We start from the raw sequence: 23,857 nt of genomic DNA, 5'->3' as shown, positions 1-23,857 counted from the left end.
CCTCCTGAATAGCATTAATACCAATCTTTGGGTAATACAAAGAGAGCAATACTTGACATCAGCATTGGAAAGCTTCTTAATAAAGGCTTTCCAATTCTGCTACAAACATATGGAAGGTCTTTTCTGCACTGAGATCCAGATTTTCTAAATACATAACCACATTTCTTCCCCTTCAAATGTCGTACACGGTGACTCATGGGGCTGTTTTGTGGGATACAGTTGAGGGGAGTTACAAATACCTGACAGTGTGGAAACCAGGCTGAGCCATAAACATTCCTGAGTGGAAACACATCTCCCTGCTGGTATGGGGAGGGGAAACACGCCAAGGAAACTGTTTTAGGGGTTTGGTGGTGAAAACACTGCAGCAGACGTTGGTGTCCATCACCTCTTCCTCCGCAGCTTTACAAATTACAGTTCATGTCAAGCACAGTGGGCAGCTATGCTATAGAACCTGACAGCTGTAAGGTGACTTCAGTATGTCACCAGTAACGTGAACTGGACACACAAAGGCTCAGCAGCAGCTCTCCTTTTTTAGGTAATAATAATATTATGTAATAATAGATGATAAATTGGAACATTTTGGAAATGTAATCGGCCATAAATGTAATAAATGACCTGAACCGATAACATGATAACTTTGGCCGGTAACGTAATAATTTGTTACTAACCCTAAACTAACCTCCTAACCCTTAACTCTAACACTAACCCAACTCTAATTCAGAGTTACTCAGCAGGGCAGAGTGCTGAGTAACTCTGAACTCATACTGTGATCAATCTTTTGGATTAATGCTTGTTTTTACTCCAGGTTTACAGGAAAAGGGAGGAGACGTTCTCACCACATGACAGATTGAACTGTGGGAAATTGTTAAGTGTATACAACACTAGGATTTTCTTTGATGTGGTTTGGTCAGTTGGATACTATGGTAGATATAATCTCTCCATCCATTCAATAATTATCTGCAAATGCTAATCCTTTGCAGAGTGCTGTCTAACAGAGACATACTGCATCTACATCCACGGCTCAGAGTCATTTAAGTCAAGCTAGTCCCCAAAAACCCAACTGAAATGGAAGGTTTTCTCCACCTCACCAGACAGTGATACCGCCAATACAATCGCCCAATAATGTGGCTCAGTCTGAATAGAGCCAGATCACATTAGACACTTGCTAAAAACAGTGTGAGTAGTCAGCCCTAAAAATCAAATATGGAAGGAAATCTGCAGTCTGAACGCAGCCGAACAGACCACAGGCAGCAAAGGAGACACTTACAGCTACTGGGTATCAAGCTTCTGTGGTCATGTAAGTACTGATTGTTTCCACCACTGTCTTCCATGATCGAGGGCAAATATGTCAAAGCGTTAAAAATGAGCATGAGGGTTTTCAGTTGTTCTTGTCTAACCACCAATCATCTTCCCAGACAAATCAAACATGAGGAAACTCTCTGACATCAACAACTGTCAGAGAAAAGAGTATCCTGGAAGGAGACAGGACCAGCAGCCAAAACCCTGCTGCCTTCTTCCAGTAATGAAGCTGTTACTCTGACTGGACAATGCCCCCCCCTGACTGCAAGAGAGGCAGTGGTTATCGTCACTGTCAGACTCCACTGCTCAAATCACTCCAGCAACATTGTCCTCACGTTAAACACTGACAAAACAAATGGAATCCAACTGACCACAGCACATCTGCAGTGGATTCAGAGACTGCTGCTATCCAGATGAGACTGTTTTCATACAAAGTATTCTGGTTGAATAATTACAGCATTTTCCACACTATAAGGCACACCTAAAATGTTTTCATTCCCTCAAAAACTGAAGATACAGAAGATACTGTACCCATGTATTTACCAATACAGGGAGTTAGTTTAAAGCAACTTTTAGATTAGAAACACAAAAATAAAAAAATAAAAAAAGCGTCACTGAGAGCCAATCAGGAGCTCTCCTGTGATCCTGCGGACATAAACAAACAGGTGAAGACATTTCCTTCATGGTGGGGGTAACACAGGACCACACAAACAGTGCCTGTGAGAAGACCAGGAGCAGTAACAGAGTACTGCTGCCCTCTTGTGCTGATTATTGATCCCCCTCTACAGAGTACTGTAACAACAATATCATTCAGTTCACTACTGGGTTGATTTTCCAGCATTAAAAGTTTGAGTATAATCATCCATCCCAACACGCACCTGTGTAACCTGTCAGGTGGGTGGACTATCTCCATCGGGGGTGATGCCGTATTTCTCTATTAAAGTTTTTATTAAAAGAATCTCGCATTCATTTGGAACTTTTCAGGAGTCTGACTGTCTCTGACAGAAGATTCAAAGGCCCTGATCAGCTCACCTGGGCCTTTTTTGAGAAGACGTCTTTTGACCGTCAGCAAATACTTGAATCCATCGTTATGTTCCGCCAAGGCTTTCAAGTCACTAAGTTTGGCTTGGAAGAGGTTGAAATCCCGAAAAAACAATTATTTATTTCTAGGGAAATAGGTGTGTGCAGGTTTTAGCATCCTCCTCAGCTAAGATTTTTTGTACATTTTCTCTTTTGACTTGCTGACCCGCTTCATCTTTAGCCCATAAAGTAGTCCGTCTACTCCAAAACTGTCAGGATGAGTACTTTTTTCATCCCCTGTTCCTCTGTTATTTTTCCAGTTCTGTACACTACCCTCCTCTGAGGATTGACAGGTTTCATCAACATTTTTATTTCCATTTTCTTGTAGATGAGACAACTTTAATCATCTCATCTCAATCTTCTCAGTCCACATTGATGACAGAACAAATTCACACACATAGTAAAGATAATTCTGAAAGATTTCTTTTTATTGTCTTTTACATTTTGCTTTATTATCACAATTTAAATCAGCATGAAATGCACATTTTATGTCTGATTCATTCTGTTTCCTCAGCAAGGTCCCAGCTGTGATGACAGATGCCTCCTCCGGCTTTCCTATGAACAAAGAATTGATGAGTTTCTTTCAAGTTTGTCAGAAAACTGAAGGCAAAAAAGTCTCTATGTAGTTAAACCAGTCAGAAAGTCTTTATTATTTTTATTGTTATTGTGACTGAAAGATTTCTCTACCTTTCAGAGTAGAATCACTTAGTTTTTGGCGTAACGTTTTTCATCAAATCCACACACTGGACCAACATTCTGAAAAATGTGTCAATAGAATATATGATACACAACGTTAATATGAAAATCAGGTCACAAATATGAATTTTTTCTCCTCTTTCTTAGCATTAATTTGTACAACATGAACATGAAACAAAGTTGAAGCTGTTGTTTTACCTGCTGGTCTGATTCTCCCTCTGACAAAGAACATGAAACACAATTTATTGTCTTATTGAAGTGGTTACAGCTCATACATCCAATGTACTGCATGGAATTAGTGATTCTATTTACCTGAAGGGGAGAACATGATGGAACATGGGAACGGGATTAAACAAGCCATTGTGTTCAGCTGCAACAACACAACCTTAGAGTCAGTGATATTCTTTGTTCCTTGGGAAACTCATCTCTTCCTGCCAATTTCAAACACATGTTCACTAGTGAACACAGTCACTGTAACGGGGATCCAAGAAAGACCTGGTTCCACTTCCACTTTCTGTCTCAACATATAAGAAGGACTGAACAGTTTGTCAAAGCTGCAGAGAGCGAGACTCTCATAGTCTTCAGTTCTTAACAAGCTCTCTAACGACACCAGTGCTAACAGTTATTTGAAATACATATACTAACACATTGTCTGTGGAGTCAGAATGTGATTGAAGGTGGTGTATGCCATCCCATAAAGAACACTGTGCCCCAGAAACAGGAGTCTTACCTTTGTAGTGGACGTCTTGCAGACAAACTGGGATGAAGTGGTAGAGAGTCAGTGTGAAGAGGCTGCTTAAATAGGTGCAGGCCACCTAACAACATGTTGACCATGAACAATCAAATCCATGCTTGCAGTAACTAAAAAGAAGACACACCTCAGTGGTCAACATACTCCTGTCATTACATTTATGCTAAACACACCAGAGGCATGGAAATCTGTCATTATTTTCCCTGCGGCCAAACTGACATACTCCGTAATCATCATCATGTTTGTTCTCCCTGTTCTGACTTCTTTTGTTTGTAGATGGCTCCACATCAGGAAAGAAAGAAAGTATACTTCACTTATCCCCAGATGTGAAAATTACTTTTTCACTCAGGTGGTGTACGTTTGTGTTAGTTGCAATTAGTGTGTACATGCCCCTGAAACACAACCACAGTACACAAGGGGCCTGTAAGCATGCAATTAGTACACAGAACACACAACATCAAACAGTACATGGGGAGGCAGAGTGACAGGCAGCGACTTTTGGGGTGCGCCTCAATTGAACAGCTTGTAGGGGGGACGGCACCTTGCTCGAGGGCACCTCCGCATTGGCTGGGAGGTGACACCTCCCAACGTCAGCTCACACTCCGGAGGATGTCCTGGTGGGAGCGGGACTCCAACCACCGACGGCTGGGTGGTCTGTCTTCAAGACGTCTGCTCTACCGCTGAGCCACTGAGACCCAACTACTATTACTGTTCTACCTGAGGCCTGTTTGTTCACCAGTCATTCAATCTGTCACCATTTATATAGATTGCAGACACGTGTTTGGAGTTGGTCCTTTGGGAAGAGTTGGGAATATTGAACCTTTATCAAATCTGAATCTCCCACTGTTCTCTTGTCTCTGCTCTGTAATCTTCTCTTGTCTTCCTTCTCACATTTCTGTCAACAAATGTTCTGCTCAATTTGGTCTTCAGACCCTGGTTCTCAAGGCAACACCCTGTAGATGTGGTTGCTAAGGATTCTGCTTGATCATCAGCTCCATCCTTCCCACCTGATCCTCCTTCCAGCATGCTCTCTGTGTCAGATATGTTGTGAACATCTTCACACTGTTGGTAGATTGGTTGTATAATATGTATATGAATTTCTGTTTATGGTTAGAAAACATTTCATCAAACTCTTTACCCAACATGTCAGGGCAAATAAAACCACAGCCATGATAGATTAACCCTTCTAGTATGACTAGTCAACAATGAAAACATGTCCGTTGAGTCTGGAACCACATCGGTATCATTATTACTTTTGGTATTTCTTGAACAAAGAATGGGCAGCACGGTGAGGCGGTGGGTAGAGCGCTTGTCTCACAGCAAGGTGTTGGGTTCAGTTCCACCTGGGGCCGTTCTGAGTGGAGTCTGCATGTGTTATGATGTCATATATGACTATGCTTCTGGTGTGTGTTTAGCATAAATGTATTGACAGGAGTATGTGGACCACTGAGGTGTGTCTTCTCATTAGTTACTGCAAATATAGATTTGATTGTTCATGGTCAACATGTTGTTAGGTTGAGAAATAAACTTTCAAACTCTCCAAAACATAGACTAAAGAAGGTTTAATTCTTGACTGATATCAACACGTGACGTGAAGTTTATTCCTATCCATTCATTAAACTGGTTTAACTCTACAGTGTAAACTGGGAGCAGCATCTCCACTGGTATCAACATCATGTTTGTCACATGGTCTCTCGTCTCTACCTCCAGCAACATTCCCATATCCTCAAACACATTTCATTCCAGGTGCCCCAGGCCTTCTCCTTCCTCCATCACCTGACTGACACGCCCCCTCATCCGCCCTACTCCACCCACTGCCAGCTGACCTCACCCCATCATGCCTGCACCTATTTAAGCAGCACCATCTGTCCTTCTGCGTTCCTCTCCTGGATACCAAACCTGCCCATCACCTCCTCATCACCTCTGTTTCCTGCACCAACATGTCCATTGAAGTCTGCTCCAATGACAACTCTCTCACTTCTAGGCATGCTCTGCATCACTTCATCAAAGTCCAGCCAGAATTTATCCTTCTCCTCCAGCTCACATCCTACCTGTGGAGCATACCCACTAATGACATTGAACATCACACCTTCTATTTCTAGCTTCAGACTCATCACTCTATCTGACACTCTTTTTACCTCCAGGACACTCCTAACAAAAAGCCAAACACGTATCTGGAATCTATATAAATGGTGACAGATTTATCACTGGTGAACAAACAGGCCTCAGTCAGAACAATAATAGAACTACTCAGGCTGAATAGTGAGCAGGTAAAGAGTCTGAAAGAAAAACTTCATGAGTAGAACCAATGACATTAGTAGTTGGGTCTCATGATGTGGAGCCATCTACAAACAAACGGAGATCTTTATTTATGAGACAAGTCAGAACAGGGAGAACAAACATGTTGATGATTACAGAGTATGTCAGTTTGGCCACAGGGAAAATAATATCATCTGACACAGAATGATGGCACTGCTTGATGTCTCAGACAAATCAAACATGAGGAAACTCTCTGACATCAACAACTGTCAGAGAAAAGAGTAACCTGGAAGGAGACAGGACCAGCAGCCAAAACCCTGCTGCCTTCTTCCAGTAATGAAGCTGTTACTCTGACTGGACAATGCCCCCCCCCTGACTGCAAGAGAGGCAGTGGTTGTCGTCACTGTCAGACTCCACTGCTCAAATCACTCCAGCAACATTGTCCTCACGTTAAACACTGACAAAACAAATGGAATCCAACTGACCACAGCACATCTGCAGTGGATTCAGAGACTGCTGCTATCCAGATGAGACTGTTTTCATACAAAGTATTCTGGTTGAATAATTACAGCATTTTCCGCACTATAAGGCAGAGTACTGCTGCCCTCTTGTGCTGATTATTGATCCCCCTCTACAGAGTACTGTATCAACAATATCATTCAGTTCACTACTGGGTTGATTTTCCAGCATTAAAAGTTTGAGTATAATCATCCATCCCAACACGCACCTGTGTAACCTGTCAGGTGGGTGGACTATCTCCATCGGGGGTGATGCCGTATTTCTCTATTAAAGTTTTTATTAAAAGAATCTCGCATTCATTTGGAACTTTTCAGGAGTCTGACTGTCTCTGACAGAAGATTCAAAGGCCCTGATCAGCTCACCTGGGCCTTTTTTGAGAAGACGTCTTTTGACCGTCAGCAAATACTTGAATCCATCGTTATGTTCCGCCAAGGCTTTCAAGTCACTAAGTTTGGCTTGTGTAGCGCCTCTCTAGAGTGGTTTCTCTATTAGCGAGAGGTGGCTAACCTGTGTTCTTTATTTAATAATGGGTTTCTATAGAATATTTGTTAGGCTTCGCTTAATTTTAACCCTTAATCTTAACTTTAATGTAATTATTTGATCTAAACTTAAATTGATACCTCGATCAAGAAGCACAACTGTTTTATAGAAATAAAACCCACTTCCTGTTGCGGTAAGCGTTTTCCGTCATTACCTGTTGTGTTTGTTTGACTGCGACGTCTTGGTTCGCTTTCGTCACACAATCACTGTTAATATCTTGTCATTTTAGAATTGTAGAGTAAGCTAGTTGTTTCTCTCCATCTCAAAACTTGATAGCGAAAGCTCTCACATATTTCAGCTAACCTTTTACAAACTGTTTTATTAAAGTAATCTTCCGTACTTCAGAGCTAGCTTAGCTTATCTTTGTTGCTAACTATGGCTACGCTTCCCTCTGTCCACTCTCCTCCCTCTCCTTCTCTCTGCTGCTCAGTCTGTCGGATGTTTAGTTTTTCCCCCGCTTCCTTCAGCGAGAGGGGCATCTGCACGAAGTGTAGTGCCTTTTCTCGGATGGAAGCAAGACTTAGTCAGTTGGAGGCACTGGTTGGCTCCTTAACTGAAAACATAGCTGTGCCACCTAGTCAGGTAGCTTTAGCCGGAGCGGACCCACCAGCTCACGCTAGCCACTCCCCAGCTCAGGTTAGCCGTCCTCCAGCACCCCCCGAGCAGGAGCAGTGGGTGACTGTTCGTAGGAAACATAGTGGCAGGCGAAAGCCTCGGGTTCACCACCAATCCCCGCAACCACTCGATATCTCGAACAGCTTTTCCCCGCTCAGCGACTCCCCGGCTGAGGAACCTACTCTGGTGATTGGCAGCTCTGTGGTGCGGCACGTTAAACTAGAGACACCAGCGACCATAGTCAAGTGTATCCCGGGTGCCAGAGCGGGCGACATCGAGTCATTTCTGAAACTGTTGGCTAAAGATAAACGTACATATGGTAAGATAGTAATCCATGTCGGCGGTAATGACACCCGGTTACGCCAATCGGAGGTCACAAAAATTAATATTCAGTCGGTGTGCAGCTACGCAAAAACAATGTCGGACTCCGTAGTGTTCTCTGGTCCCCTTCCCAGTCTGACCAGTGATGACATGTTTAGCCACATGTCTTCACTCAACCGCTGGCTGTCTAGGTGGTGTCCTGCTAATGACATTCAGTTTGTTGATAATTGGCGGACTTTTTGGGGAAAACCCGGTCTCATCAGGAGAGACGGCATACATCCCACTTGGAATGGCGCTGCTCTCCTGTCAAAAAAGTCTGACCACGTTTATTTCTGCCCCAAAACCATGACCCAGAGTTGAGACCGGGATGCAGAGTCGCAGTCTTAAACAAGTCTCTGCACTCCTAGAACGGTCACCCACTGTACCTTCACCCACTGTAATGTTACCCACTGTAATGTTACCCACTGTAATGTTACCCACTACACTTTCACCTACTGTATTGTCACCCATGGTACACACCATTGAGACTGTCTGTCCCTCGACCATTTAAAGTTGATTCATGCAAATTCAAGTCATTTCAAGTCCAGAGGAAAGCAACTGGACATCCAAATTTAATAAAAATCAAAACCAGGACTTCAACAGCTCCGGAGTACAAAACAATAAAATGTGGTCTCCTAAATATTAGATCTCTGTCTTCAAAAGCTGTTTTAATCAATGACATTATATCAGATTATCAAATAGATTTATTCTGTTTAACGGAAACCTGGCTAAGTGAGGATGAGTATTTTTGATGAGTATTTGAAATGAAGCTACTCCTCCTAGTCACCTAAATTATCAGATCCCTCGAGTCTCAGGCAGAGGTGGGGTAGTTGCATCAATTTTTAATTCCTCGCTAGAATTGAGCCCTAAACCAAAAATTATCTTCAATTCATTTGAAAGTCTTAGTCTGAGCCTATCAAACCCAATCCAGAAACTACTTCAGCCCCTATTATTTGTCATCATCTATCGTCCTCCTGGTCCATACAGTGACTTTCTTTCCGAATTTGCCGATTCCTTAACTAGTTTAATTCTTAAAACTGATAAGGTCATAATTGTTGGTGATTTCAATATTCACGTGGACGACAGTAATGATAGCCTCAGTAGAGCATTTATGTCATTACTAGACTCCATAGGCTTTAGTCAGTGTGTACAGGAACCTACCCACCAGTTTGAGCATACTCTGGACTTAGTCTTGATTTATGGGATTGAAATTGAGGAGTTGGTCATCTTTCCTCGTAATCCTATCCTTTCTGACCACTGCCTGATAACTTTCGACATTCGGCTATTGTGTTTTGTACTAGAAACTTATCAGATCATACTATTTCTAAATTCAGGGAAGAAATCCCAAGTATGCTTAATCTAATCCCACTACTGAACTACACAGCGGGTCATTTTCTGAACTCAGTTAATGCTAGCCCATCTCAAATTGATGAGTTTGTTGACGTTACTTCAGACTCTCTGCGAAAAACCTTAGATTTAATTGCTCCACTAAAAAATAAGACTATAAAACAGGGGATGCGAGCTCCCTGGTTTAATTCTCATACCCACCAATTAAAGCAAGAATCCCGACAACTTGAGAGGAAATGGCATTCTACTAAATTAGAAGAATACCGCACTGCGTGGCATGATGGTTTACATAAATACAGGAAGGCACTTCGTTCCGCTAGAGCAGCCTATTATTCATCATTAATCGAGGACAATAGAAACAATCACAGATTCTTGTTCAGTACTGTATCCAGACTGACAAAGAACCACAGTGCATTTGTGCCTAGTATTCCATCAAGTCTCCACAGCAATGATTTTATGAATTTCTTCAATAATAAGATCCTGCTCATCAGAGACAAAATTAATGGTGTCCTATCCTCAAACTCTGGTCCTTCTTCAGGTCCCTTAGATCCGGAAAACACACAGCTGACTCCTGAACCCTTTGGTTCTATGGAGGTCTTTTCTCCAATACAGATCAGTCAGCTGATTAAAATAATCTCCTCAGCTAAACCATCCTCCTGTCTGTTAGATCCAATTCCAACTAAACTCATCAAAGAAGCCCTACCTTTACTTGGCAACCACTTCCTTAATATAATTAACATGTCTTTATCTACTGGATATGTACCACGGTCCTTTAAAGTAGCTGTAATTAAGCCACTTCTCAAAAAACCTAACCTGGACCCTACTGTTCTAAATAATTATCAACCCATCTCAAATCTCCCGTTTTTATCTAAGATCTTGGAGAAAATAGTCGCTAATCAGTTTTGTGATTTCCTTAAATCCAACAGTTTATTCGAGAATTTCCAGTCAGGTTTCAGGGAACATCATAGTACGGAAACAGCACTTGTCAAGGTTAGCAACGACCTTCTAACCGCTTCAGACAGAGGACTTGTTTCTATACTGGTTCTCTTGGACCTCAGTGCGGCGTTTGACACAATTGACCACAATATTCTTCTGGCACCACTGGACCAAACAATTGGTATTAAGGGATCAGAACTGATGTGGTTTAAGTCCTATTTAACTGACCGTTCCCAGTTTGTTCACGTTAATAACAACTCCTCTCAGTCAACTACAGTTAGTTATGGAGTTCAAGGCTCGGTTCTTGGCCCAATACTGTTTATCTTATAAATGCTTCCTCTGGGTAATTTGATAAGGAAACACTCCATCAACTTCCATTGTTATGCCGATGATACGCAATTATATCTCTGGATTAAACCTGACGAAGTCAGCCAGTTGTGCAAATTACAGGCGTGTATCAAAGGGATTAAAGATTGGATGACCAATAACTTTTTGCATCTCAATTCTGATAAAACTGAGGTCATTGTGCTCGACCCAAAAACTGTTAGGGATGTAGTGCCCAGTGATGTAATAACCTTGGATGGCATCACGTTTGAGGCCAAAACCACTGCGAGGAACCTAGGTGTCACCTTTGATCAGGATCTCTGGTTTAACACACACATTAAGCAGGTTTCTAGAACGGCCTTTTTCCATCTCAAACGTTGCTAAAATCAGGCATATTTTAAAACTGAGTGATGCAGAGAAATTAATCCACGCTTTCATCACTTCCAGACTAGATTACTGTAACGCACTTTTTTCAGGCTGCCCCAAAAAGTCGCTGAAGAGTCTTCAACTAATTCAGAATGCTGCCGCCCGTGTTCTGTCCAGGACCAGTGCCAGAGACCAGGTTCTGACCAGGACCAGTGCCAGGGACCAGGTTCTGACCAGGACCAGTGCCAGGGACCATATTTCTCCTGTGTTGCTTCTCTGCACTGGCTTCCCATGAAAGCTAGGATAGATTTTAAAATACTCCTCCTCACTTCCAAAGCCCTTCGTGGCCAGGCACCGACCTACCTGAAGGAACTTTTAGTTCCTTATAATCCATCTAGAGCATTATGCTCTCAACATACTGGCCTACTGGTGGTTCCTAGAATTTATAAAAGTAGGATGGGGGCTAGAGCCTTTTGCTATCAAGCCCCTCTATTGTGGAACCACCCCCCTCCCTCAGTTCGGGGGGCAGACACCCTCTCACTATTTAAGACTAGACTTAAAACTTTTCTTTTTCATAAATTTTACAATTAATGGTAACTTAGGTTACTACGTTTATTTTCATATAGACCTACACTGGTGGAGACTCAACATCCAGACTCACTGAGTTCCTCTCTCCTCCCCCTTCTCTCCAACCATCTCTGTTACTCCTCCTCCTCTCTGACCTCACTCTCCAAGTCTCCAATCACACCGTACTAACTAAAATTCTTCCCTGGAGTCTCTGTGCTCTATGTCCTCCCAGGTTTTTTTCAGGTTCACCCCTCATCCGCCCATCTGCTATGGACCTGCACCCCCCATCCCACCAGTACCACCCCTAACCTAATTATCGGCTGGGGTCCGGCTTCCTTTTTCCTCTGCGCCACCATACTGTTCCACCCCTCATCCACCCATCCGCTGTGGACCATCTGTTGTGGACCTGCACCTCCCATCCACCAGTATCACCCCTCACCTAACCATCGACTGGGGTCCTGCTGCCTCTCTTCCTTGGCGTCATCTTACTGTTCCACCCCTCATCCACCCAACCGCCGTGGACCTTCCTCTGTGGACCTGCACCTCCGAGCCCACCAGTATCACCCCCATCTCTCCATGTGCTGTGGACCTTATCCTCCAAGCCCACCAGTACCACCCCTCAATTATCCATCAGCTGGGGTCCTGCTTCCTTTCTCCCTCCTTCCTCCATACAGTCATCCACACAGCTGTAATTGTGCCTTGACTTTATCAACCTTAACCATATTGATACTGCCTCTATCTGGCCTGTCTCACTCTCTCTCTGTCTCTCTCTCTGATGCTGTTCTTGTCTTCCTTTGATTTATTTTCCACCCAACCGGTCGAGGCGGATGGCCGCCCAAAAGAGTCTGGGTCCTGCCCGGAGTTTCTTCCTCATGGAGGGAGTTTTTCCCTGCCACTGTCTCTGATGCTCTGGAGGGTTCAGTTGGGTTTCTGTCTGTTAAAGCGCTTTGAAATGTCTGCTGTCATGATTAAGAGATATATAAATAAAACTTGATTGATTGATTGATTGAATATTTACTTAAGGTAGAAAATCATATACTTCAATATCAAACAACAAAAAGCACAGCTCAATAGGCAATATATAATCACATTAACAAAATAAGGGCCCAATATAACAAAACAAAACAGCATTAAAGGCAGTTCAAGTTCAATCAAATAATGCAACCGTTGCAGGCCCGAACGTCGCTTGTGTGCGGTGTAGCCTCAAACAAATGGCTGCTTCACCCTTCAGGTAAAAGAAAATGAAAAAGAGAAAGAGGTACCTTCCTTTAGAGTTGGGTTTCTCTGAGGCACAGGGTCCCAGACAGAAACAGAGGGAACAATGGTGGCCGATGTAAGGGAAGTGATGGTGGCAGGTGTAGAGAAGGCGATGGTGACAGGTGTGGTCCTTCTACACAGACTTTGCTCCTCAAGGTGGCTAGTTGCTAGCTTGCTTTCAAAGTCTGTGTGTCTGCATCTGTTGCTGAGCTAGCAACCAAGGTCACGGGTTTCAGTTTCGGCGTAAAGTAATCCACTCACGCTTATAAAACTTGTCCACGTTTGTCTTTTTTCAAGGGTTCGGGTTGAACTCATGCATTAAATAACTTTTACAAACAAAACCTCCTCACTCCCACTAGTCACTCACCACACACCAACTAACCACTAACGACACCCCAAGCACATACCAATCACACACTGATCATACACAGCTGGTCGCGCGTTTCTCCCCTCATTAAATTGGCACTCCCTCACTCGCTCGCCCCCGTGTCCTTTGACCCAGGATGTCATGCGGTCGTTCCCCAAAACTCAAATATAACAAATGCATATTTAAAACATCAACACATATTTCACATAAGCAGAGTAGTTAACAAATGAACATAACATTTCTCTTCACATAAAGAATGTTTTTAACTTTTAATATTATATTTATATTTATTAATATTTTAACCTTTTTACCCTTAAATATTATTATATTTATAGTTATTAACTGATATGGATTATCTAACTTATTTAATTCAGGAATTAATTGAAATAGATAAATTTTAACAGGGTTACACTTGGAAGAGGTTGAAATCCCTAAAAAACAATTATTTATTTCTAGGGAAATAGGTGTGTGCAGGTTTTAGCATCCTCCTCAGCTAAGATTTTTTGTACATTTTCTCTTTTGACTTGCTGACCCGCTTCATCTTTAGCCCATGAAGTAGTCCGTCTACTCCAAAACTGTCAGGATGAGTACTTTTTTCATCCCCTGTCCCTCTGTTATTTTTCCAGTTCTGTACACTACCCTCCTCTGAGGATTGACAGGTTTCATCGACATTTTTATTTCCATTTTCTTGTAGATGAGACAACTTTAATCATCTCAATCTTCTCAGTCCACATTGATGACAGAACAAATTCACACACATAGTAAAGATAATTCTGAAAGATTTATTTTTATTGTCTTTTACATTTTGCTTTATTATCACAATTTAAATCAGCATGAAATGCACATTTTATGTCTGATTCATTCTGTTTCCTCAGCAAGGTCCCAGCTGTGACGACAGATGCCTCCTCCGGCTTTCCTATGAACAAAGAATTGATGAGTTTCTTTCAAGTTCGTCAGAAAACTGAAGGCAAAAAAGTCTCTATGTAGTTAAACCAGTCAGAAAGTCTTTATTATTTTTATTGTTATTGTGACTGAAAGATTTCTCTACCTTTCAGAGTAGAATCACTTAGTTTTTGGCGTAACGTTTTTCATCAAATCCACACACTGGACCAACATTCTGAAAAATGTGTCAATAGAATATATGATACACAACGTTAATATGAAAATCAGGTCACAAATATGAATTTTTTCTCCTCTTTCTTAGCATTAATTTGTACAACATGAACATGAAACAAAGGTGAAGCTGTTGTTTTACCTGCTGGTCTGATTCTCCCTCTGACAAAGAACATGAAACACAATTTATTGTCTTATTGAAGTGGTTACAGCTCATACATCCAATGTACTGCATGGAATTAGTGATTCTATTTACCTGAAGGGGAGAACATGATGGAACATGGGAACGGGATTAAACAAGCCATTGTGTTCAGCTGCAACAACACAACCTTAGAGTCAGTGATATTCTTTGTTCCTTGGGAAACTCATCTCTTCCTGCCCATTTCAAACACATGTTCACTAGTGAACACAGTCACTGTAATGGGGATCCAAGAAAGACCTGGTTCCACTTCCACTTTCTGTCTCAACATATAAGAAGGACTGAACAGTTTGTCAAAGCTGCAGAGAGCGAGACTCTCATAGTCTTCAGTTCTTAACAAGCTCTCTAACGACACCAGTGCTAACAGTTATTTGAAATACATATACTAACACATTGTCTGTGGAGTCAGAATGTGATTGAAGGTGGTGTATGCCATCCCATAAAGAACACTGTGCCCCAGAAACAGGAGTCTTACCTTTGTAGTGGAGGTCTTGCAGACAAACTGGGATGAAGTGGTAGAGAGTCAGTGTGAAGAGGCTGCTTAAATAGGTGCAGGCCACCTAACAACATGTTGACCATGAACAATCAAATCCATGCTTGCAGTAACTAAAAAGAAGACACACCTCAGTGGTCAACATACTCCTGTCAATACATTTATGCTAAACACACCAGAGGCATGGAAATCTGTCATTATTTTCCCTGTGGCCAAACTGACATACTCCATAATCATCATCATGTTTGTTCTCCCTGTTCTGACTTCTTTTGTTTGTAGATGGCTCCACATCAGGAAAGAAAGAAAGTATACTTCACTTATCCCCAGATGTGAAAATTACTTTTTCACTCAGGTGGTGTACGTTTGTGTTAGTTGCAATTAGTGTGTACATGCCCCTGAAACACAACCACAGTACACAAGGGGCCTGTAAGCATGCAATTAGTACACAGAACACACAACATCAAACAGTACATGGGGAGGCAGAGTGACAGGCAGTGACTTTTGGGGTGCGCCTCAATTGAACAGCTTGTAGGGGGGACGGCACCTTGCTCGAGGGCACCTCGGCATTGGCTGGGAGGTGACACCTCCCAACGTCAGCTCACACTCCAGAGGATGTCCTGGTGGGAGCGGGACTCCAACCACCGACGGCTGGGTGGTCTGTCTTCAAGACGTCTGCTCTACCGCTGAGCCACTGAGACCCAACTACTATTACTGTTCTACCTGAGGCCTGTTTGTTCACCAGTCATTAAATCTGTCACCATTTATATAGATTGCAGATACGTGTTTGGAGTTGGTCCTTTGGGAAGAGTTGGGAATATTGAACCTTTATCAAATCTGAATCTCCCACTGTTCTCTTGTCTCTGCTCTGTAATCTTCTCTTGTCTTCCTTCTCACATTTCTGTCAACAAATGTTCTGCTCAATTTGGTCTTCAGACCCTGGTTCTCAAGGCAACACCCTGTAGATGTGGTTGCTAAGGATTCTGCTAAATCATCAGCTCCATCCTTCCCACCTGATCCTCCTTCCAGCATGCTCTCTGTGTCAGATATGTTGTGAACATCTTCACACTGTTGGTAGATTGGTTGTATAATATGTATATGAATTTCTGTTTATGGTTAGAAAACATTTCATCAAACTCTTTACCCAACATGTCAGGGCAAATAAAACCACAGCCATGATAGATTAACCCTTCTAGTATGACTAGTCAACAATGAAAACATGTCCGTTGAGTCTGGAACCACATCGGTATCATTATTACTTTTGGTATTTCTTGAACAAAGAATGGGCAGCACGGTGAGGCGGTGGGTAGAGCGCTTGTCTCACAGCAAGGTGTTGGGTTCAGTTCCACCTGGGGCCGTTCTGAGTGGAGTCTGCATGTGTTATGATGTCATATATGACCATGCCTCTGGTGTGTGTTTAGCATAAATGTATTGACAGGAGTATGTGGACCACTGAGGTGTGTCTTCTCATTAGTTACTGCAAATATAGATTTGATTGTTCATGGTCAACATGTTGTTAGGTTGAGAAATAAACTTTCAAACTCTCCAAAACATAGACTAAAGAAGGTTTAATTCTTGACTGATATCAACACGTGACGTGAAGTTTATTCCTATCCATTCATCAAACTGGTTTAACTCTACAGTGTAAACTGGGAGCAGCATCTCCACTGGTATCAACATCATGTTTGTCACATGGTCTCTCGTCTCTACCTCCAGCAACATTCCCATATCCTCAAACACATTTCATTCCAGGTGCCCCAGGCCTTCTCCTTCCTCCATCACCTGACTGACACGCCCCCTCATCCGCCCTACTCCACCCACTGCCAGCTGACCTCACCCCATCATGCCTGCACCTATTTAAGCAGCCTCTTCACACTGACTCTCTACCACTTCATCCCAGTTTGTCTGCAAGACCTCCACTACAAAGGTAAGACTCCTGTTTCTGGGGCACAGTGTTCTTTATGGGATGGCATACACCACCTTCAATCACATTCTGACTCCACAGACAATGTGTTAGTATATGTATTTCAAATAACTGTTAGCACTGGTGTCGTTAGAGAGCTTGTTAAGAACTGAAGACTATGAGAGTCTCGCTCTCTGCAGCTTTGACAAACTGTTCAGTCCTTCTTATATGTTGAGACAGAAAGTGGAAGTGGAACCAGGTCTTTCTTGGATCCCCGTTACAGTGACTGTGTTCACTAGTGAACATGTGTTTGAAATTGGCAGGAAGAGATGAGTTTCCCAAGGAACAAAGAATATCACTGACTCTAAGGTTGTGTTGTTGCAGCTGAACACAATGGCTTGTTTAATCCCGTTCCCATGTTCCATCATGTTCTCCCCTTCAGGTAAATAGAATCACTAATTCCATGCAGTACATTGGATGTATGAGCTGTAACCACTTCAATAAGACAATAAATTGTGTTTCATGTTCTTTGTCAGAGGGAGAATCAGACCAGCAGGTAAAACAACAGCTTCAACTTTGTTTCATGTTCATGTTGTACAAATTAATGCTAAGAAAGAGGAGAAAAAATTCATATTTGTGACCTGATTTTCATATTAACGTTGTGTATCATATATTCTATTGACACATTTTTCAGAATGTTGGTCCAGTGTGTGGATTTGATGAAAAACGTTACGCCAAAAACTAAGTGATTCTACTCTGAAAGGTAGAGAAATCTTTCAGTCACAATAACAATAAAAATAATAAAGACTTTCTGACTGGTTTAACTACATAGAGACTTTTTTGCCTTCAGTTTTCTGACGAACTCAAAAGAAACTCATCAATTCTTTGTTCATAGGAAAGCCGGAGGAGGCATCTGTCGTCACAGCTGGGACCTTGCTGAGGAAACAGAATGAATCAGACATAAAATGTGCATTTCATGCTGATTTAAATTGTGATAATAAAGCAAAATGTAAAAGACAATAAAAATAAATCTTTCAGAATTATCTTTACTATGTGTGTGAATTTGTTCTGTCATCAATGTGGACTGAGAAGATTGAGATGAGATGATTAAAGTTGTCTCATCTACAAGAAAATGGAAATAAAAATGTCGATGAAACCTGTCAATCCTCAGAGGAGGGTAGTGTACAGAACTGGAAAAATAACAGAGGGACAGGGGATGAAAAAAGTACTCATCCTGACAGTTTTGGAGTAGACGGACTACTTCATGGGCTAAAGATGAAGCGGGTCAGCAAGTCAAAAGAGAAAATGTACAAAAAATCTTAGCTGAGGAGGATGCTAAAACCTGCACACACCTATTTCCCTAGAAATAAATAATTGTTTTTTAGGGATTTCAACCTCTTCCAAGCCAAACTTAGTGACTTGAAAGCCTTGGCGGAACATAACGATGGATTCAAGTATTTGCTGACGGTCAAAAGACGTCTTCTCAAAAAAGGCCCAGGTGAGCTGATCAGGGCCTTTGAATCTTCTGTCAGAGACAGTCAGACTCCTGAAAAGTTCCAAATGAATGCGAGATTCTTTTAATAAAAACTTTAATAGAGAAATACGGCATCACCCCCGATGGAGATAGTCCACCCACCTGACAGGTTACACAGGTGCGTGTTGGGATGGATGATTATACTCAAACTTTTAATGCTGGAAAATCAACCCAGTAGTGAACTGAATGATATTGTTGTTACAGTACTCTGTAGAGGGGGATCAATAATCAGCACAAGAGGGCAGCAGTACTCTGTTACTGCTCCTGGTCTTCTCACAGGCACTGTTTGTGTGGTCCTGTGTTACCCCCACCATGAAGGAAATGTCTTCACCTGTTTGTTTATGTCCGCAGGATCACAGGAGAGCTCCTGATTGGCTCTCAGTGACGCTTTTTTTTTTTTTTAATTTTTGTGTTTCTAATCTAAAAGTGCTTTAAACTAACTCCCTGTATTGGTAAATACATGGGTACAGTATCTTCTGTATCTTCAGTTTTTGAGGGAATGAAAACATTTTAGGTGTGCCTTATAGTGCGGAAAATGCTGTAATTATTCAACCAGAATACTTTGTATGAAAACAGTCTCATCTGGATAGCAGCAGTCTCTGAATCCACTGCAGATGTGCTGTGGTCAGTTGGATTCCATTTGTTTTGTCAGTGTTTAACGTGAGGACAATGTTGCTGGAGTGATTTGAGCAGTGGAGTCTGACAGTGACGACAACCACTGCCTCTCTTGCAGTCAGGGGGGGGCATTGTCCAGTCAGAGTAACAGCTTCATTACTGGAAGAAGGCAGCAGGGTTTTGGCTGCTGGTCCTGTCTCCTTCCAGGTTACTCTTTTCTCTGACAGTTGTTGATGTCAGAGAGTTTCCTCATGTTTGATTTGTCTGAGACATCAAGCAGTGCCATCATTCTGTGTCAGATGATATTATTTTCCCTGTGGCCAAACTGACATACTCTGTAATCATCACCATGTTTGTTCTCCCTGTTCTGACTTGTCTCATAAATAAAGATCTCCATTTGTTTGTAGATGGCTCCACATCATGAGACCCAACTACTAATGTCATTAGTGGGTATGCTCCACAGGTAGGATGTGAGCTGGAGGAGAAGGAGAAATTCTGGTCGGACTTTGATGAAGTGATGCAGAGCATGCCTACAAGTGAGAGAGTTGTCATTGGAGCAGACTTCAATGGACATGTTGGTGCAGGAAACAGAGGTGATGAGGAGGTGATGGGCAGGTTTGGTATCCAGGAGAGGAACGCAGAAGGACAAATGGTGCTGCTTAAATAGGTGCAGGCATGATGGGGTGAGGTCAGCTGGCAGTGGGTGGAGTAGGGCGGATGAGGGGGCGTGTCAGTCAGGTGATGGAGGAAGGAGAAGGCCTGGGGCACCTGGAATGAAATGTGTTTGAGGATATGGGAATGTTGCTGGAGGTAGAGACGAGAGACCATGTGACAAACATGATGTTGATACCAGTGGAGATGCTGCTCCCAGTTTACACTGTAGAGTTAAACCAGTTTAATGAATGGATAGGAATAAACTTCACGTCACGTGTTGATATCAGTCAAGAATTAAACCTTCTTTAGTCTATGTTTTGGAGAGTTTGAAAGTTTATTTCTCAACCTAACAACATGTTGACCATGAACAATCAAATCTATATTTGCAGTAACTAATGAGAAGACACACCTCAGTGGTCCACATACTCCTGTCAATACATTTATGCTAAACACACCAGAGGCATGGTCATATATGACATCATAACACATGCAGACTCCACTCAGAACGACCCCAGGTGGAACTGAACCCAACACCTTGCTGTGAGACAAGCGCTCTACCCACCGCCTCACCGTGCTGCCCATTCTTTGTTCAAGAAATACCAAAAGTAATAATGATACCGATGTGGTTCCAGACTCAACGGACATGTTTTCATTGTTGACTAGTCATACTAGAAGGGTTAATCTATCATGGCTGTGGTTTTATTTGCCCTGACATGTTGGGTAAAGAGTTTGATGAAATGTTTTCTAACCATAAACAGAAATTCATATACATATTATACAACCAATCTACCAACAGTGTGAAGATGTTCACAACATATCTGACACAGAGAGCATGCTGGAAGGAGGATCAGGTGGGAAGGATGGAGCTGATGATTTAGCAGAATCCTTAGCAACCACATCTACAGGGTGTTGCCTTGAGAACCAGGGTCTGAAGACCAAATTGAGCAGAACATTTGTTGACAGAAATGTGAGAAGGAAGACAAGAGAAGATTACAGAGCAGAGACAAGAGAACAGTGGGAGATTCAGATTTGATAAAGGTTCAATATTCCCAACTCTTCCCAAAGGACCAACTCCAAACACGTATCTGCAATCTATATAAATGGTGACAGATTTAATGACTGGTGAACAAACAGGCCTCAGGTAGAACAGTAATAGTAGTTGGGTCTCAGTGGCTCAGCGGTAGAGCAGACGTCTTGAAGACAGACCACCCAGCCGTCGGTGGTTGGAGTCCCGCTCCCACCAGGATATCCTCCGGAGTGTGAGCTGACGTTGGGAGGTGTCACCTCCCAGCCAATGCCGAGGTGCCCTCGAGCAAGGTGCCGTCCCCCCTACAAGCTGTTCAATTGAGGCGCACCCCAAAAGTCGCTGCCTGTCACTCTGCCTCCCCATGTACTGTTTGATGTTGCGTGTTCTGTGTACTAATTGCATGCTTACAGGCCCCTTGTGTACTGTGGTTGTGTTTCAGGGGCATGTACACACTAATTGCAACTAACACAAACGTACACCACCTGAGTGAAAAAGTAATTTTCACATCTGGGGATAAGTGAAGTATACTTTCTTTCTTTCCTGATGTGGAGCCATCTACAAACAAAAGAAGTCAGAACAGGGAGAACAAACATGATGATGATTACGGAGTATGTCAGTTTGGCCACAGGGAAAATAATGACAGATTTCCATGCCTCTGGTGTGTTTAGCATAAATGTATTGACAGGAGTATGTTGACCACTGAGGTGTGTCTTCTTTTTAGTTACTGCAAGCATGGATTTGATTGTTCATGGTCAACATGTTGTTAGGTGGCCTGCACCTATTTAAGCAGCCTCTTCACACTGACTCTCTACCACTTCATCCCAGTTTGTCTGCAAGACCTCCACTACAAAGGTAAGACTCCTGTTTCTGGGGCACAGTGTTCTTTATGGGATGGCATACACCACTTTCAATCACATTCTGACTCCACAGACAATGTGTTAGTATATGAATTTCAAATAACTGTTAGCACTGGTGTCGTTAGAGAGCTTGTTAAGAACTGAAGACTATGAGAGTCTCGCTCTCTGCTGCCTTGACAAACTGTTCAGTCCTTCTTATATGTTGAGACAGAAAGTGGAAGTGGAACCAGGTCTTTCTTGGATCCCCGTTACAGTGACTGTGTTCACTAGTGAACATGTGTTTGAAATGGGCAGGAAGAGATGAGTTTCCCAAGGAACAAAGAATATCACTGACTCTAAGGTTGTGTTGTTGCAGCTGAACACAATGGCTTGTTTAATCCCGTTCCCATGTTCCATCATGTTCTCCCCTTCAGGTAAATAGAATCACTAATTCCATGCAGTACATTGGATGTATGAGCTGTAACCACTTCAATAAGACAATAAATTGTGTTTCATGTTCTTTGTCAGAGGGAGAATCAGACCAGCAGGTAAAACAACAGCTTCAACTTTGTTTCATGTTCATGTTGTACAAATTATTGAGAAAGAGACATAATAATCATATTAATGTTGTATTACATATATTCCATTGACACATTTTATCAGAATGGAAGTCCATCATATGTTGGTCCAGTGTGTGGATTTGATGGAAAACGTTAAGCCAAACACTGTAAGTGATTCTACTCTGAAAGGCAGAGAAATCTTTCAATCACAATAACAAGACAAATACTGTTTTAACAAAGTTTTCTGACTGATTTAATTACAATGAGATTTAATTAGAGATTTTCTGCCTGCATCCTTCAGTTCTCTGACCAACTCTAAAGAAACTGAATGATTCTCTGTTCATAGGAAAGCCGCAGGAGGCACCTGTCGTCACACCTGGGACCTTGCTGAGGAAACAGAATGAATCAGACATAAAATGTGCATTTCATGACTTTGTTGTGTGAATGCTGATTTAAATTGTTATATTTTAATAAGGCGGAATATAAAAACACAATAAAAAGAAAGGAAAGATAATTCTGAATAATTTCTCTGTGTGTGAATTTGTTCTGTCTGGTGAAATGTCATCAATGTGGCCTGAGAAGGTTCACATGAATAAATCAAGAACTTCTTCAGACATTTTCCAAAGTTACGTTACAAACACAAGACTGTCTGCAGTGGAACACTGAGACACGACATATGAACAATTTTCACTTCCTTCTGACTCAATTATAGAGAATTTCAGCTGTCGGATTGTTCAAACATAGAACAATTACAGCATTTCCTGAACACATAGATTTATTGCCTAAAGTTAACTGAAGTATAGTTTCATGTAAACCCTTGGGCACTGTTTGGGCCCCAAAGTAACATTTTTGTTGTTTTTATGTGTTTCTCTCCCAATAAATCAGTCAGTTAAAAGGCTAAATATATGACATTTTGCCAGTACTTTTCTTTCATATTTATTTTCTAAATTCCTTAATGTCTGTAATTGGTAGTGTATAGAATATCAGATTTTCATTGTGTACACACAATACCTAAAATGGTCAAAATTGGTCCAATTGACTCCCATTATAACAACTCTTGACCTGTCCTCATGCTTTTGGGTTCTCTCTGCCAGTCTTGACAATTTTTAGCTATTCATTGTGGAATTATGTGTGTTGTTGATTAAATATTATAATAAATATTATATTATTACAAAACGATCTTCTTCTTCTCCTTTCCTCTTTTCCCTTCAGGGTCTCCACAGCCAATCAGTGTCCCCCATCTAACCCTGTCTTCTGCATCCTCTTCTCTCACACCAACTACCTTCATGTCCTCTTTCACTACATCCATAAACCTCCTCTTTGGTCTTCCTCTAGGCCTCCTGCCTGGCAGTTCAGAACTCAGCATCCTTCTACCAATAAATTCACAACAGTCACCTCTTCTAGTCTTTGTTCTCTCTCATTTTCCACGTTCATCAACTCTTCAAAGTACTCTTTCCATCTTCCCATCACACTACTGGCACCTGTCAATAGACTTCCATCCCTATCCTTAATCACCCTAACCTGCTGCACGTCCTTCCCATCTCTGTCTGTCTTGCCAACCGGTATAGATCAGTCTCTCCCTCCTTACTGTCCAACCTAGCATACAAGTCATCATAAGCTTCTTGTTTGGCCTTTGCTACCTC

At 42.1% G+C, this 23,857-nt stretch overlaps 1 protein-coding gene and 3 long non-coding RNA genes across 4 annotated transcripts; 3 read left to right on the top strand and 1 right to left on the bottom strand.

Moving 5' to 3' along the window:
- The first annotated feature begins 7,519 nt into the window (after positions 1-7,519).
- LOC137591000 (uncharacterized) lies at positions 7,520-8,440 on the top strand. The gene has a single exon (XM_068308853.1). The coding sequence runs from the start codon at positions 7,520-7,522 to the stop codon at positions 8,438-8,440; it is 921 nt and encodes a 306-aa protein (XP_068164954.1).
- Positions 8,441-14,078: 5,638 nt separating this feature from the next.
- Positions 14,079-15,137, bottom strand: LOC137590229 (uncharacterized). The gene is made up of 5 exons (XR_011034327.1): positions 15,071-15,137; positions 14,653-14,710; positions 14,539-14,558; positions 14,332-14,400; positions 14,079-14,199 (listed from the first exon to the last, which is right to left on the bottom strand). It is a non-coding gene; the product is annotated as an uncharacterized lncRNA (long non-coding RNA).
- Positions 15,138-17,378: 2,241 nt separating this feature from the next.
- LOC137590716 (uncharacterized) lies at positions 17,379-18,247 on the top strand. Its single transcript, XR_011034463.1, has 3 exons — positions 17,379-17,544; positions 17,683-17,751; positions 17,884-18,247. It is a non-coding gene; the product is annotated as an uncharacterized lncRNA (long non-coding RNA).
- Positions 18,248-22,028: 3,781 nt separating this feature from the next.
- LOC137590715 (uncharacterized) lies at positions 22,029-22,695 on the top strand. The gene is made up of 4 exons (XR_011034462.1): positions 22,029-22,088; positions 22,183-22,202; positions 22,318-22,381; positions 22,561-22,695. It is a non-coding gene; the product is annotated as an uncharacterized lncRNA (long non-coding RNA).
- The last annotated feature ends 1,162 nt before the right edge of the window (positions 22,696-23,857 follow it).

Source organism: Antennarius striatus, chromosome 23, assembly GCF_040054535.1.
Source record: "Antennarius striatus isolate MH-2024 chromosome 23, ASM4005453v1, whole genome shotgun sequence".
NCBI classification, from domain to species: domain Eukaryota; kingdom Metazoa; phylum Chordata; class Actinopteri; order Lophiiformes; family Antennariidae; genus Antennarius; species Antennarius striatus.
The sequence above is the reverse complement of the archived record's forward strand: the minus strand, read 5'-3'. Positions and strand labels throughout refer to the sequence as shown.